Source organism: Cucurbita pepo, chromosome LG07, assembly GCF_002806865.2.
Source record: "Cucurbita pepo subsp. pepo cultivar mu-cu-16 chromosome LG07, ASM280686v2, whole genome shotgun sequence".
NCBI lineage: Eukaryota > Viridiplantae > Streptophyta > Magnoliopsida > Cucurbitales > Cucurbitaceae > Cucurbita > Cucurbita pepo.
The window spans coordinates 2,909,997-2,925,132 of NC_036644.1; the positions used below are offsets into that span (position 1 = coordinate 2,909,997).

The following is a 15,136-nucleotide window of genomic DNA, read 5'->3' on the forward strand; positions in this document are numbered from 1 at the left end:
TGATAATATAAAATGCTCATCAATTTTCTAAAGCTAAAAAAAAAAAATTTCTAAATTAAAAAAAATATAAGGATAGATTATCAAATTAAATTAACAATAAAAATGATTAGTTTATCCTAAAGAGGTGGAGGTACCACTCTAACTTGCCTAATATAATTTATCTATTTTTATTTGGCTCACATCAATTCGAAGGTTTTATCCACGAACCCGAAATCGAACCGATTCAGTTCGGGTTCAGAAAAATGAACCCAATTCTATCTGAAATGTTAATCCAACTCAACCCAACTCTTATAGTTCGCGTTGAGTTGGTTCGGGTTGTTGGGTTAAATGTACACCCCTATTATCGGTCCTTAGAAAATTTTATGAAAATGAAAAAAAAAATTTAATTTAAACAAAACACAAATAACAAGAAATTATATAATTATAATTATGGTGTTGAATTTATACAACTTAACAACTTTAGCTATTTTCTCTCCATAAATAATAAGCATTTAAAAATATTTATTTATTGTTTTTATAGGTTTTTTAAAATTATATAATGATTTAAAATACTAAGGAAATAGGCAAGAAAGACAGGTGACGTACGCGCTTCCGTCACTCCATTTTCTCTCTCTTAAGCCATAGCTGAGCTGGACGAAAAGTCAACCCACGTGGTTCTCCAATTTATCATAATAAATAATATTAGGATAAATTAGTTATTATTATTATTATTATTATTATTTATTATTTTGCCATTAGAATTGTGTATTAAAATAAAATAAAAAAGATAAAATCATTTATTGCGAGTTGTTGAATGTGTGTTTTAGGATTAAAAATATTTCCAATTAATTTTTTTTATTTACAAAATTTTTAAAAGTTTAAATATCATATTATTACAAAGGTTAAATATTTTTAATTTTCATAATAATCTTAAAATTAAGACAGGATTATCCTAATTTTTGGGTTGACTGGGTTGACCCGAAAAAAAATGTCAAACTATCGAATTGATCCGAGATTTTTATTTTCCTGAAACTCAACCTTAAAAGAAAACAAAATATATATATATATATATATAAAATCCAAATAGGATAGAAATTAAAATTTAGTGAAAAGGATAGAATTTAACCTTTATTTTATTATTCATACCATTTTTCATGATTCAAGGGCTTTTTCGTAATTTCACAGGCGAATACGGCCAACGTGTCTAGTCAAAAAGTCAAAAAGTCAAAAAGTCAAAAAGGGCAATCCATTTCATCTTCTCGTCGTCTTCCTCTGGCTGCGGTGGTAGTTTCTTCTTCATATATATCAATTTATTCATTTTTCGTGCTTGGGTTCCTCGTGTTTTTCCTCTCTGTTTCCTCTCTCTGATTCTCTTGTGGAAACCGAGCTCCCCCTCTTCTCAGATTCCTCTCGTTGACTTCCCCAAAACCCTATCTCCAGTCGTCAATCGCCGATCGATTCTTTGATTTTCAACCACTGGCTTCAATCCCCTCCGATCTGTAGTTTCCGGCTTCAATTTCCCGCTTCGGACGCCGATTCTCTGCTTTCCGAAGAAGAAATGGCGTTTCTCGATCTCTAGGTTGTTGCGATTATTCTTATCTTGTCTCTGCAACAAACCTGCTTCAAATCCTAATCCACCTACTGAAATTTGCGATCATGGCTATTCGAGTTACCCTCTCCTACTCTGGCTATGTTGCCCAAAACCTAGCTTCCTCCACCGGCCTTCGGGCCGGTAACTGCCGCGTTTTTCAGGAGTGTTGGGTCCGATCTTGTATTTTTGGCTCAAGCCATAAGCCGGACCTCAAATCTGCTGGAAGCGCGCGCAATTATCGGTCTGATAGCCGGCGGTTTAAGCCGAGTTGTTCTTCTATGTACAGCGCTCTCCCGGGAGAAATGGTTGGGGAAAACCCTAAGAGTCCAATGATTTTGGGTTTGATTTCGATGCTGAAATCGATGGCGTCTGCTTCTGAATCTTCTCCGATCTCCACGGGGATTTTGGGGGTTTCTTCATTTAACGCCACTTCGATTATACCCTTTCTACGAGGCTCGAATTGGCTTCCGGGTTACGATATACGATCTCATGTAAGCGATGATGTCGATAAAGGAGGAACAGTTTGTTGTGATTATGATGAAAGTGGGAGTGATGAGTTTTATGAGAGTGATTTTGAGAAGAGCAGCTGGGTTTCGCGCTTGTTGAATACCTATTCCGATGATGCAAAGGCTCTGTTTACGGCTTTGACTGTTAGTGTGCTCTTTAAATCGTTCTTGGCTGAGCCGAAATCGATTCCTTCTTCTTCCATGTATCCTACCCTGGAAGCAGGGGATCGTGTTTTAGCAGAAAAGGTGACCCTTAGTTCATATAATTGATATCTCTGAATTGAATTGTTGATATCTTCATATTTGTTGACTGTTTTCACAGTTCTTCACTGATATCTGTTTCTTTTCCTCCTGGTATTAGGTTTCATACTTTTTCAGGAAACCTGAAGTTTCAGATATAGTGATCTTCAAACCTCCTAAGATCTTGCAGGTATTGATTCCTTTGATTAATGAGATTCTTTTAAGGAAATTTTCTATTTAGAACTGTTGAATGCTGATATGTTCTTGCATATTTTTTGCACCCCATTTAGGAATTTGGAGTTAGTTCGAGTGAGGTGTTTATTAAGAGAGTTGTGGCTACGTCTGGGGACGTGGTGGAAGTAAGTGTTCTTCAAACTTGTAACATCGTTTCTTTAGTATGCAATAATTTTGTGATATGTTTGTTTTTCGAAAAGATAGTTCAGTTCTTTGCTTTGTTCTCTGATTCGTATTGGTTAGCAAATGAGTAAATAACTTGTTCGCTTGAATTTCGAGTAACATCAAAGACGATGTGGTAAAGAATCAACCTAAGAGAAAACTCTGATACCAAATAATAAGGAATCACTACAAGGGAAGTAAGATTCAGATTACCTTGTTGATCCAATATCTCAAAGCAAGAACACTTGTTTGAGATTTGAATCACTCCACAAGCAAGATCGATTATGTCAAGCTTGAATGATTCTAAACATGCAACCTAAACTACGTAGAATTGCAAAGAAACTTAGCCTTTGGCTAAAGGAAAAAAAAGGTAAGAACACTTAGCCCTAATAATAAGGAATCACTCCAAAGAAAAGTAAAATTCGAAGTATCTTGTTGATCAAATATCTCAAGGCAAGAACACTTGATTGAGATTCGAATACCCCACAAGCAAGATCGATCATGTCAAGCTTGAATGATTCTAAACATGCAATCTAAACTACGGTTGAATTGCAAAGAAACTTAGCCTTTGGCTAAAAGAAAGCAAAAATGCTCTTTTTAGTGCATTCTCCAAGTCTCTTTACAAAGATAACATACATGGGTTATATGACCTCAAAATAAAAACCCTTAACATTCCATGAGGTATTCCAAGAGTGGTAACTTTCATACTTTATGATCATAATTAATGGTTGTAAGTCAGATATCTTCAATGCTGGAGATGAATGGGGAACCGAATATAGTTACAATATTAGATAGTTCTCGACACTAATCGTTAGTAAAAGATAGGATTTTCGAATCTTTGGTAGTTGCTAACACTCGACATTTATTAGTATCCCATCGGCCGATTTGGTGATTTAGATGGTGACCTTTAGTCCTATTGTATTTAACATTATGACTTCGACATTAATTATTCGATGCAATGTCGTATGGTAGGTTCGGAATGGGAAATTGGTGGTAAACGGTGTTGTTGAAGATGAGGACTTCATCTTAGAGCCAATTGCTTATGAGATGGATCCAATGGTAATTGTCTTTCCATGTCAACCCTCCCTCTCTCTTTCGAATTCTGATCAATGGGAGAAATAAACAGTTTGCTCGTTTTCTTCTGCAGCTTGTGCCTGAAGGTTATGTGTATGTAATGGGAGACAACCGTAACAATAGTTGTGATTCTCACAACTGGTAAGTTCACCATCTTAGTTATGTTGCTTTATAATTTGAAACCCAAGGTAGAACTGTCAGGCCACATAGGCACGTCGTGCTTTACAATTGTCGTAATGCTTTCGTGAGTAGATGAAAACCGGGTGAAGATCGAATACTAGCAATGATAGCCACCATTGTTTCTGATATTATGGTATACCTGTTTCTTTTTATTCTCCAGGGGTCCGCTCCCGGTTGAAAATATCGTAGGAAGATCATTATTCAAGTACTGGCCTCCCCCCAAAGGATCCAGTATGGTAGATGAACCACATGCAAAGAACATTAATCTGGGGATGTCCTGACACCGTCCCGGTATTACCTTACCTTGTCATACCCTTAACACGGATCAAACTGGCCTATTTCGGTCCCGATTCCTGCAACATCTTTGCACATAAAACTTGGATTGGACTTCATGTCCACATGGTGTGTATTAATGGAAGTAACTCCTATCCCTTGTGATGGTTATATCCTATGCTATTCTTAATCCAAAATGGGATTGAAGAGAAAAAAAAAAGGAAAAAAGAAAAGAAATGGAATAAAAAGAGTTAGAGGGGAATTGATCTCTAGGCCCCTAAATTGGTATTGTGGAACCAAAGTTTTCGAATCTTCAAAGGGTTCAAGTGTTCCAGAAAATGTCGAACAGGCCTAGGACGAGCATCGTTCACCTTCAGCTTGCAGCCTCGCTCTGTCGTTTTGGTCATTGTAGACATATATGGCTGAGATGAAAGGACATGGAGTGGCAAATGTATCTATCTTAGCAATGAACAAACTTCATGGTGTGTCTATTTTCTGTGTGTTTTGTGCTGTACTTGCTCAGCTTTAGTCATAGAGAAGATTGGATCCTGTAATTCTAGACAAGATTGTATCTGTGGATTTGAATTCAGAGATTTCAGATAATTGGTATTTTCTGTTTCGTTAGACGATACGACGGGTCGAATGTTGTCGATTATAGCAGAATTAGTAGTTTTCGTTATCATTTCGAAGCATTTTTAAGAGAAATATATTGGTTGACATGATTCTTAGGGCTCTTGCACCATGTCTAACCCTTCCTCACCTTGTTTCTGTAGGACCTCCACATTCTTATACCTATACCAAGAAGCACAAACCAAATAAAACCCAAAATTCACCACACTCAACACTGACAGTAACCAGTAGAAGTAGTTCAAATTGTCCCTGTTGAGGTTGTTGCTCTCCAACCACCCTCCGCTCGCCTTGTTCACCACCTCCACCACCACCGTACTCGTGAAGTAACCGAAAGCGATCGAGCACCAAGCAATGGCTGTGCTCAACGACTTCATCCCCGCCGAGCTCTCGGCGTAAAAGAATTCCAGCAGTCCTACCATAGTGAATATATCAGCCATTCCAAATACACAGAACTGAAATGACAACCAAAACACACTCATTGGTAGAGGCTCCTGACTGTCCACCATGTTGTGTTGAATCGCGACGTTCTTGCGTCGAGTCTCCACGAACCCAGCAATGGCCATGGATGCTGCAGTGAGTATCAGTCCGAAACCAATCCTTTGGAGATGGCGAATTCCCGTGGGAATTCCAGTGATTTTACGGGCCAGAGGAACAAAAACGCGCTCGTAAAATGGGATGAAGAAGAACATGAAGAGCAAGGGGATAACGGGGACAGAGGGGCCGGGAATTTTGAATCCTAGAAAATTGGAGTCCATAGTTAGGCTTTGTTGAATGGAGAATGTCTGGAGTTGAGCCATGCAGGTAGCCATGAAAATGGTGCTGACTATAATTGGGAGCATTCGAATTAGGATCTTTGTCTCTTCAACCTGTGTCACTGTGCAGAGTCTCCATGGTGTTCTTGTATCATTCCTTATAATTGCAGCTCGTTCTAAGAATCTATAGAATTTCATCATTTTCCTTTGTTATTATGTTGAATTCCAAACCATTAGCTGTTTTTAGACAAAGATTAGAAGATATCACACCTGAATTGATCGGTTTTCTCAAGGATTTCAATTGGGATATCTGCTTCTTTGTCACAAATCTCATGGAGTTCATCAGCATTATCTGGAAGTGGAAGTTTCCTGTTATGGATTGAAGCTACAATGACCTATGCATCGGAAGAAGAAAATTCAACGAACATTCATTACACGATGAATAATGATGATAAAATAAGATTAAGAACGTGTTTGGAATGATTTTATGTAACGACCCAGATCCACCGCTAGCAAATATTGTCCTCTTTGGGCTTGGGCTTTCCCTTTTGAGCTTGCTCTCAAGACTTTAAAACGCGTGTGCTAGAGGAAGATTTCCACACCCTTATAAATGGTGGTTTGTTCTCCTCTCCAACCGATGTGGGACTTCACAATCCACCCCCCTTCGGAGCCCAGCGTTCTTACTGGCACACCGCCTCGTGTCTACCCCTCTTCGGGGAACAACGACAACGAAAAGGCTGGCACATCATTCGGTGTCTGGCTCTGATACTATTTGTAACGACCCAGATCCACCGCTAGCAAATATTGTCCTCTTTGGGCTTTCCCTTTCGAGCTTGCCCTCAAGGCTTTAAAACGCGTATGCTAAGGGAAGGTTTCTACGCCCTTATAAATGGTGGTTTGTTCTCCTCTCCACCCAATGTGGGACTTCACATTTTAATAGTATTTAAGGAGACCCATATGATAAAATTGAAAATTAACTTAGAAAAATATGAACAATTTGATACATTTAGTTTTTAGTTTATGATTCATTGAAACATGATGAAAATAAAAGTTTAGGGTATACGATAATACAAGTTCAGAGTAGGGATAGACATGGGTTGGGTCGTAAAAACAACATGACTAAGTTCATAACCCAACCCAACTCTTTAGGTTCGAGTTGGTTTGTTAGNAAAAAAAAAAAAAAAAAACTTTGCATCACTAACCTTGGTTATAAATTTTAAAGATTCTTATTACTTTTTAAAATAGGATAGGGTTGGATAGTAGCTCTATTTTCGGGTTGGGGTCAACTAATGTCAGACCCAACTCAACTGAATTCAATCCAATCGAAAAAAAAATGTAACTCAACCCAACTTTTATGGTTTAAATTAAGTAGTTCAAGTTGATCGAGTTATCAGGTCATATGAACACTCATTATATAGAAGCTAAAATGGATTATTTTTTCTTTAAAACTATATATTAAGGGTCGAAATAACTTCACAATTAAAATATTATAAGTCTAAATATTTTATTTTATTTTCCCCGAACTCAAATTAAAAATTAAAAATTAATAAATAAATAAAAAAGAGAGAGATACCTGTAGAATTCTAAGTATGGGGCTTCCTTTAGGCACGTTATTGCGAAAGAAGGACTTGCCGGCGCACACGACAAGAATGGCGGCGAGAACGGCGATGGTGCACACCACAAACGCCCAGTCCCAACCCACCTCCGTGTTTATCCACACTATCAATGTCAACCCCACGGTCGACCCTGTGGTCAGGCTGAACAAGAACCAGTTGAAAAAGCTCGACAGTTTCCCCGCCTCCGCCGGGTCTCCCTCCTCGAACTGGTCCGCTCCCAGCGCCGGCAGCGCCACTTTTACCCCACTCGCTCCCAGCGCTATCAGGTAAATTCCCACGTACAGAATCGCCTCCTGCCCGCCGTTCGCCGCCTTGCACTCACTCCCCGCCGCCGCCCCTTTGCACGGCTTTGGCCTTAGCTCCCGGAAATGCGCTTGTGCCGTTAGTAGACAATATCCCTTGAAAAATTAAACAAAGAGACACAAAGATTTAGTGCTTCAAATCTCCTGTTTGTACAGGTAGAAATGGATATAAGTGTATATTACACTAAGTCTCTCAACAAAATTTCTTCTGGAACGTTACTCAACAAATACAAAAATGACATTAAAATTTAAAAACTCAAGCTCTTCAACCATCCTAGATAACCCTTTGTACGGGTATAAACGCATTAATGTTGAACTAAGATGATTCATGTATCAAAATGGGATGAACCAAAACGGTTATGAACCAAATAAATGTGACATAATCAACTAGACAGAGAGTCATAAATCAAATAAATGAGAACTAACGGCAACCAAAAAAATTGTGAGATCACACATCTACCTTGGTTGTGAAGGAAAATGAAACATTTTTATAAGAACGTGCAAACCTCTCCCTACCAAACCCATTTTAAAAACATAACTCTAAAAAAGTCCAAAGAGGATAATATCTGCGTCGGTTTGGGCCATTAGTAATGGTATCAGAGCCAGACACCGAGCTATGTACTAATGAGGAGGCTGAGCCCCGAAGGAGGGTGGACACGAGGCGGTGTGCCAACAAGGACACTAAGCCCCGAAGGGGTGGATTAGGGGGTCTCACATCGATTGAAAAAGGGAACGAGTGACAGTGAGAACACTGGGCCAGGAAGGGGAGTGAATTGTGAGATCCCACATCGGTTGGGAAGGAGAACAAAACACCATATATAAGGATGTCGAAACCTCTCTGTAGCACACAAGTACACCATTTATAAGGATATTGAAACCTCTCCGTAACACACGAGTTTTAAAAAAATTAAGAGGAAACACAAAAGAAAAAGCCCAAAAAAGGACAATACACATAAATATCGGCTAACAGTGGGCTCGAGAGGCACTAACCAACAACTCAAAGCAAGCGAAGACGACGCAGGTTTTGAATCGGGAGAGATACGTGTCGGAGACAAAGCCGCCGACGAGCGTTAGAAGGAACGTAGTCCCCATGAAGTTGGTCAAAGTGGTAGCCGATTTTGTCAAGCTGAAGTTCATATACCCATTGAAATATGTCATCAAGCTCAAGGCCAACGCCACAAACGCCATATTTTCCAGTCCTTCAGTCACTGCAATCCCCAAATCAATCAATCAAATAAACCAATTACTCAAATCCATACTCTAAAACCAAAGCATATAAGCACACAGTACCATAAATAAAACCAGCAGCTCTGTTTCCTCCTCGTTTGGGTCCCTTTTTGTCCCCATTTTTAGCACCTAATCCGCAGATACCCTGCGTTGAGATAGCCAAAGCATAAGCCAAGAGACAACAACAAGAACACGAAGAACACGAAGAACACGAAGAAGAACAATTACCATTTGTTTGTTTGATCGGATTGGATTGGTTGGTCGGAATCCACAGGGTTTTATGGAGTTATATGGGTGTTCTGTTTTTGCATTAAATAACATGGAATGGCGCTGTCATGGCTGAAAAGCTAGCAAGCCATGCCAGCCTTGGTCCTCTGAGAGTGGGGGAGCTCCATTTTTTTTTTTTTTTTATATAAATGTTTTGACTTTATTCGTTGACTTAATCATCGGAGCCAAGGAAGCTAGAATTGGTCGGTGAATATAATTCCTGTTTCCGTTCTCATTTAGTTCATGGAGAGAAAATTGTTTCCGCTCTCTCCCTAACGGAGGCATTTTAAAACCAGGAGAGAAAACTAAAAAATGACAATATTTGTTAGCGGTCGGTTTGTATTGTTATAAATGGTATTAGAGCTAGACACTGGACGGCGTGCCAGTGAGGACCCTGGTTACGGAGAGGGATGGATTCATGGTATCAGAGCTAGACACTGAGTGGCGTGCCAGTGAGGACCTTGGTCACCAAGAGGAGTGGATTGTGAGATCTCACATCGGTTTGAGAGAAGAACGAAACATTACTTATAAAAATGTGGAAATCTCTCCTTAGCAAAAGCGTTTTAAAAGCTTGAGGGGAGCCCAGAAGAAAAAGTCAGTGACAATATCTGCTAGCGGTGAACTTGGGCGGTTAGAAATCTTACGTTCTTCTCTACCCAATTTGAGGCAGGTCCCCTCGAGAAATCAGTCCTAAATTAAATAGACATTCATGCTCAGTGCAACCCCTAATTTTACACAACTTAACTTCAACGCCCATTTAAGTTAAAATATCGGAATATCATTTTATTTATATTTCGAGCATATCGAACATCAACCAACGTTCGTGTGCGAGCTATAAGAACGATAAATGGAAATATTATGCTTTTAAAATCACTTTTAACTAAGAAAGTAAACCACATTGACTTTAGTCAACGTCTATAAGAGAGATTTTTTTTTTTTTCCAATAAATTTTATTTCTTATAGGTTACATTAAAATCCCAAGAACCCACATTGCAATTAATTAAAAAAAAAAAAATCCTCTTTTCCATTAATTATATATATATTTTTTTCTTTAAATTATTAAATAAATGAGTGTGGCCGTACTCCCTCTCCAATAATTCAGGAGCTTTATTAATTAGTTTGTTGCAAAGAGTTGACTTTATATTTTAAGTATATAAATTAGCCAATAATTTGTAATTACTTTCCATAATCAATCAGAAGCTCATCCCAAGCTGTTGCAATTATGATAATAATAATAATTATTATTAATATTATAAGTTAATGTACTTATATTTAGGAACATGTGACAGAGTTTTAGGCATATTCTAATTAATAATTAAGGATACATGATCCACTCTCCATGCTATTATTTATTTAGCAAAAGAATTAAACTCGAATAAAGTTGACCATTTGGGAAGAGATGTGGTGGACGTAATCGTAACAAACTAGCAAACTCTTCCGCTTTAATAGCTTTAGTAGATCGATAAAAATTTAAGAATAACTCAACTAGTTAACATATATTTTTTTAAGAAGTTCGAGATTTTAATCTTTCAATTCATATATTGAACTCAATTAAGTTTTTAATCTTCGAGATTTTACTCAATTGAGTAAAATGTGAATCCAACTGGTTGGTTTAGAATAATTCAGGAAGCAAAGTCTCATAGTCCCAAATTCAATTAAGTTTGACGTGAAATCTTACCCAATGCTAGATGCAAAATCGCATAATAGATCGATATGAACATCATGAATTGTCCCGTAATAAAACCTATTGTTGCTGATACTTTCTTCTCGGTTCCTTCTTCCATAACCCGAGTTCAAAGAAGGAAGAGATAAGAGAACCGAATTGATTATCTTCATGAAATTGAGACTTTCACCCTAAAATTTGATTATCATTTTTGCAATTTCTAAGATTTCAAGCAGCTCTTGTGGTAAAATGCATTTGAATCATTCAATCACACCTTGATCAAGTTCAACTACAGAATAACCCAATTTAGAACAAAGCTCCGAATCTTACTTCTAGATCTTTGATCTTAAGAGGTAATCTAGTTCTAGCCGTATCTCTTAGATGATCTAAATTTTATATAAAGAGGTGTTAATTTCCTTGATTCAAAAGTTGTTGATTCTACAAAAGTATAGTTGGACGGAAGATTAGAATTGACTTACATTTTAAGATAAAAGAGAACTTAGCACATCCCAATTTCTAATATAGACAGTTATAGCACAAAAAGTTTCCATGCGAAGTAGCTGAAAGTAGAGGGAAGATGAAAAGCCAATAAATACCTCTTACATGTAACTTCAATCTACAGATGATCCATTTGCTTCGTTGGAGCCCTAATCGCTTTGTCGACCTTACTCGCCTTAATCGCTTTGTCGACCTTACTCGCCTTAATCGCTTTGTCGACCTTACTCTACGAACATTACATATATACAAACTAATGTTTCGACTTTCCTCCTTCAATGTTCCTATTTGGACTGTGACAATCTATCTAGGAAACAGATTTTGGGCTCATTTAAATATTGTTCAAGCAGAAGAAGCAATGAGGAAAGCACACGATACCTCGGCTGCAAGAAGGCTTCTTCAGCTACATAACCACTTGGACATGCTAGAATCAGAACCAAAATGATCATCTTCATCTTTTTTTACCATCTTGGTGTCGAGTAATTCGAGCTGTTTTCCGATCCATGGAGGGTCCGTTGCCCGCAGCCACAGGACCTCGCCAGTACTCTTGTGTTTAAAGTCCGGATGATTCGGATTTGGCTTTTGGTTTCTGTTATCCCACCATTCATGTGGACTGCTGAAGAACACTTGCCACAAATGCAGGCGTTCCCTGCATTTATCCTTACAAGCATACCCTGTAGTACCTAAAAAGAAAAAAGGTGACAAAGAGTTGGATTTACATTCAAACGAAGATTAATAAAGCATTAAACAACTGTTTCAGAAGAATATTGATAATTACTTCAGAGCCATAGCTGATTGGCTTATCTTGCACAAATCACATACCCCAATCTCACAGGAAAATTATCTATCCCTCTAGACAACCCTTTTACTGAATCTTTTTATCTATTATTTTTATTGTATCTCTCTTAATGTAAATATTTATTTTCTTGTTCAACTATTCCCTTCATTATGAGAAAATTTGGAGACATCTGAAATGATATTTAAATGCAGTAGAAAGGGTCTTGCAGTGCGGAAATCTAGAGTAAAATGCTTCACACTTACGTATAAGGCGTTCTCTATAGAGTTTTAAGCTTAAGGTGCTGCAAACATAAAGCCTGATTAAGTGAAGTACATAATATATGCTTGTAAAAATAGATTTTATAAGCAAAGTTGATTGCCAACTATGAGATTTTTCTTGGGCATAAATTTTCCATTTTAAAAATAATAGATAAATTTTCATTAAGTGACGAAGTGTAAGGAGAAAAACAAGATAACGATGGAAAAAAAAGATTAATGATAAGTGTATTTAAGTGCTTAGAGCCTATGTGAGCCCGAGCGAGCATGGAGAGCCTAGGTGCAACTCTAAGAACAGATAGTGGAAGGACAATATGCTAGGAGGATCTTTTGGACAAAAAGAATAGACCAAAGATTTTCATAAGTGATTTCGATAGTTCCACCTTAAGTAGCATAATCACAAGGAGAAATAAGAAGGGAGTTCTCTGCATTCTATCTATCAAGTACCAAATGTATATAGAACACTCTTTCCCCTAAACTTGTTGCCCAAATGAGCTTAGTTAACGGTAGAACTGTAACAGCTCAAGCCCACCGCTAGCAAATATTATCCTCTTTGAGCTTCCCTTCTGGGCTTCCCCTCAAGGTTTTAAAACATGTCTATTAGGGAGAGGTTTCCACACCCTTATAAGGAATGTTTCGTTATCCTCTCCAACTGATGTGGGACTTTACAGGCAATTTGGAACACTTGGAGTTGAGCTTGAAAGTGTATGACTTGCAAGAAAGAAAGAACAAAAAGGAAAAGCCTCACTTCTCCTAGAGTTCCAAACCATTTGTTCTCTCAAAGCCTAACCTAGTACGGCAAAAGTTTGAGGAAAAAATGATTCCACTCCTCAAGTTCTTTGTCAAAGAGACTTTTCCCCAAACCTACAATCCACCATTGAGACTCCGTCCTTCAATGTTAGAAATTGCATAAATATTTAGGAAAGAAACACACAGTAAACTGCCATCCACACAAATACGTGCATAGGCAAACAAGAAAAATATTCCTCATTTTATCTTTCAGATGCCATAGGAGGAATGCACCCTCGACATCACGCAGTTAAATTGACAAGACCCGGTTCATGCAACAAACTGAACTTCATTTCAATCCACAAAACTGAAACGAGTTTCAGCAGAAACAAATTCATTTTTCAACAGTTAAACAGAAGTATCTTATTTATTTCTATATGTAACAAAAAGATTCCATCAACTGAAAATGTAAAAGGTTCAAAACATACCCTCTTCATGTATCATGCCCACAGAATCTTGACTTTTTGAGCCTCGAGCATTTTGTCGAATGTGATTCAACTCTGACACAGTTAACTGCAGGGAAAACAAGGAGAAAAAAAATAGATATAAAATTAGTAATCTTCAGGTATGACCATGTTGAATATGCATTCGATATTAAAAGAAGTGTCATAGAAAAACCTTAATAACAGGGAACTGATACATTATATTCCTTTTGGAACCAAAAAAGACTTCAGAGAGAATGGATATACAAAAGTGAGGGGAAGGATCTCCTGGACTCCACAGAAAGTTAGCTTGTTGAAGGAATTTATAACTTGTGGTAGCCCGGGAGCACGAAAAAATGAAATGGATAGCGTGTTCTCGTAATAAAGAACAGAGATGGAGGACAGCATCTCAATTGAAAGAATGAAAACGATGTGGTACTTCAATCCAAACTGATCTTGAAAATACAAACACATCTTTCAAATTCCAGATTGAAGTAACAAAATTTACAGCAAATTTGCTGCCACTTTCCTAAATAACTTAATATCCTGCATGATTTAGAAATTCTTGAATGGTCGGAAGATCCTCATAGGTTTAAAAGGAAAACAGAAACCCTAACTGGCTAGGATCACAACATAACAGAGTACTGAAAATTTTGACAATGAAAACGTTAAAAAGAACAATATCTTCATGTGAAAAATTGAACATCCAACCTCATAAGATAAAAAAGACTTCCCGCACTTATCAGCCTTCTTATAAGACTCCAAAGTACCAGCAACATAAATGAAGTCATTCGGTTTAAGACGTTCAATGTATGATTCAGCCATTTCTTCCCACAGTTTCAGCAAAATCCTGCACACATGCATGTATAAAACCATGAACCAATACAGGGGAATTAGGCACATACTGAAGAACAATTTTTTACAACATTATTCAAACCTCTGATAACCAGAATGATAGCCGAAACTGGATTCATTGGTAACAACATGAAACAGCACGAACGAGGTCTAATAGGTTATGAGCAGAAAAGAATGTATAAACAGAGAAAATACAAAAGAAAGGTCTGCTATATTCACTGTGCTTGAATGTCGATTTAAACAAAACAAAACAAGAACAAATAACACAAAAATAACAAAACAAGAACGTGATGTTCGTACAGCGGTTACGAACGGGACTGAATCCAATTTTTTTATAAAACAAAACATGCAAGAATTTACCTAGAACTGCGGTTAGAATCAGGGGAGACTTTAGCTCGAAGAAATGTCCAAGCATAAACTGTGTCGCCATTCCTGGTATGCACTTTAAGCGGCTGTTCCACCGTACCAACGAACTTAGCCGAGTTCCACTTAAATTTTAGACGATTTCTGCGCACCAAACCTCCGTCACTGGCATCAGTGGCGACGCAGTTCGTCGATTTAGTGCTTACTGACGAAAACGAAGAGAAGAACGCTACCAGCGGCAAAGGCGATACAGTTACTTGTCTATGAGGAAGTAGAAGGCGAAAGGCCCTCATAGCCATCGGATGATTGTGCGGAGGACGTCGACGGCGACCTTGACGGCGATCAGTCCAGTTTTCTCGGCTGAGTTTCCCGGTACTTACGAAGGAGAACTTGGCGCATTTTTCCGACGAGCACGTTTGCTTTTCCAGTGGACCTTTTAATTATCTCGCGAAAATTAGGGTTT

The 15,136-nt window shown here is 37.9% G+C and overlaps 3 protein-coding genes across 3 annotated transcripts; 1 reads left to right on the plus strand and 2 right to left on the minus strand.

The window, feature by feature from the left end:
- The first annotated feature begins 1,289 nt into the window (after nucleotides 1–1,289).
- On the plus strand, nucleotides 1,290–4,870 carry LOC111798500 (thylakoidal processing peptidase 1, chloroplastic-like). Its single transcript, XM_023681691.1, has 6 exons — nucleotides 1,290–2,322; nucleotides 2,438–2,506; nucleotides 2,607–2,675; nucleotides 3,685–3,771; nucleotides 3,860–3,927; nucleotides 4,127–4,870. The coding sequence occupies exons 1-6, from the start codon at nucleotides 1,636–1,638 to the stop codon at nucleotides 4,245–4,247; spliced, it is 1,101 nt and encodes a 366-aa protein (XP_023537459.1). The 5' UTR covers nucleotides 1,290–1,635; the 3' UTR covers nucleotides 4,248–4,870.
- A 28-nt stretch (nucleotides 4,871–4,898) lies between these two features.
- Nucleotides 4,899–8,997, minus strand: LOC111798775 (protein NRT1/ PTR FAMILY 4.5-like). The gene is made up of 6 exons (XM_023682102.1): nucleotides 8,953–8,997; nucleotides 8,830–8,911; nucleotides 8,530–8,747; nucleotides 7,195–7,635; nucleotides 5,892–6,016; nucleotides 4,899–5,805 (listed from the first exon to the last, which is right to left on the minus strand). The coding sequence occupies exons 1-6, from the start codon at nucleotides 8,995–8,997 to the stop codon at nucleotides 4,965–4,967; spliced, it is 1,752 nt and encodes a 583-aa protein (XP_023537870.1). The 3' UTR covers nucleotides 4,899–4,964.
- Nucleotides 8,998–11,184: 2,187 nt separating this feature from the next.
- On the minus strand, nucleotides 11,185–15,132 carry LOC111798091 (protein OSB1, mitochondrial-like). Its single transcript, XM_023681054.1, has 4 exons — nucleotides 14,671–15,132; nucleotides 14,167–14,305; nucleotides 13,462–13,546; nucleotides 11,185–11,874 (listed from the first exon to the last, which is right to left on the minus strand). The coding sequence occupies exons 1-4, from the start codon at nucleotides 14,970–14,972 to the stop codon at nucleotides 11,591–11,593; spliced, it is 810 nt and encodes a 269-aa protein (XP_023536822.1). The 5' UTR covers nucleotides 14,973–15,132; the 3' UTR covers nucleotides 11,185–11,590.
- Between the last annotated feature and the right edge of the window lie 4 nt (nucleotides 15,133–15,136).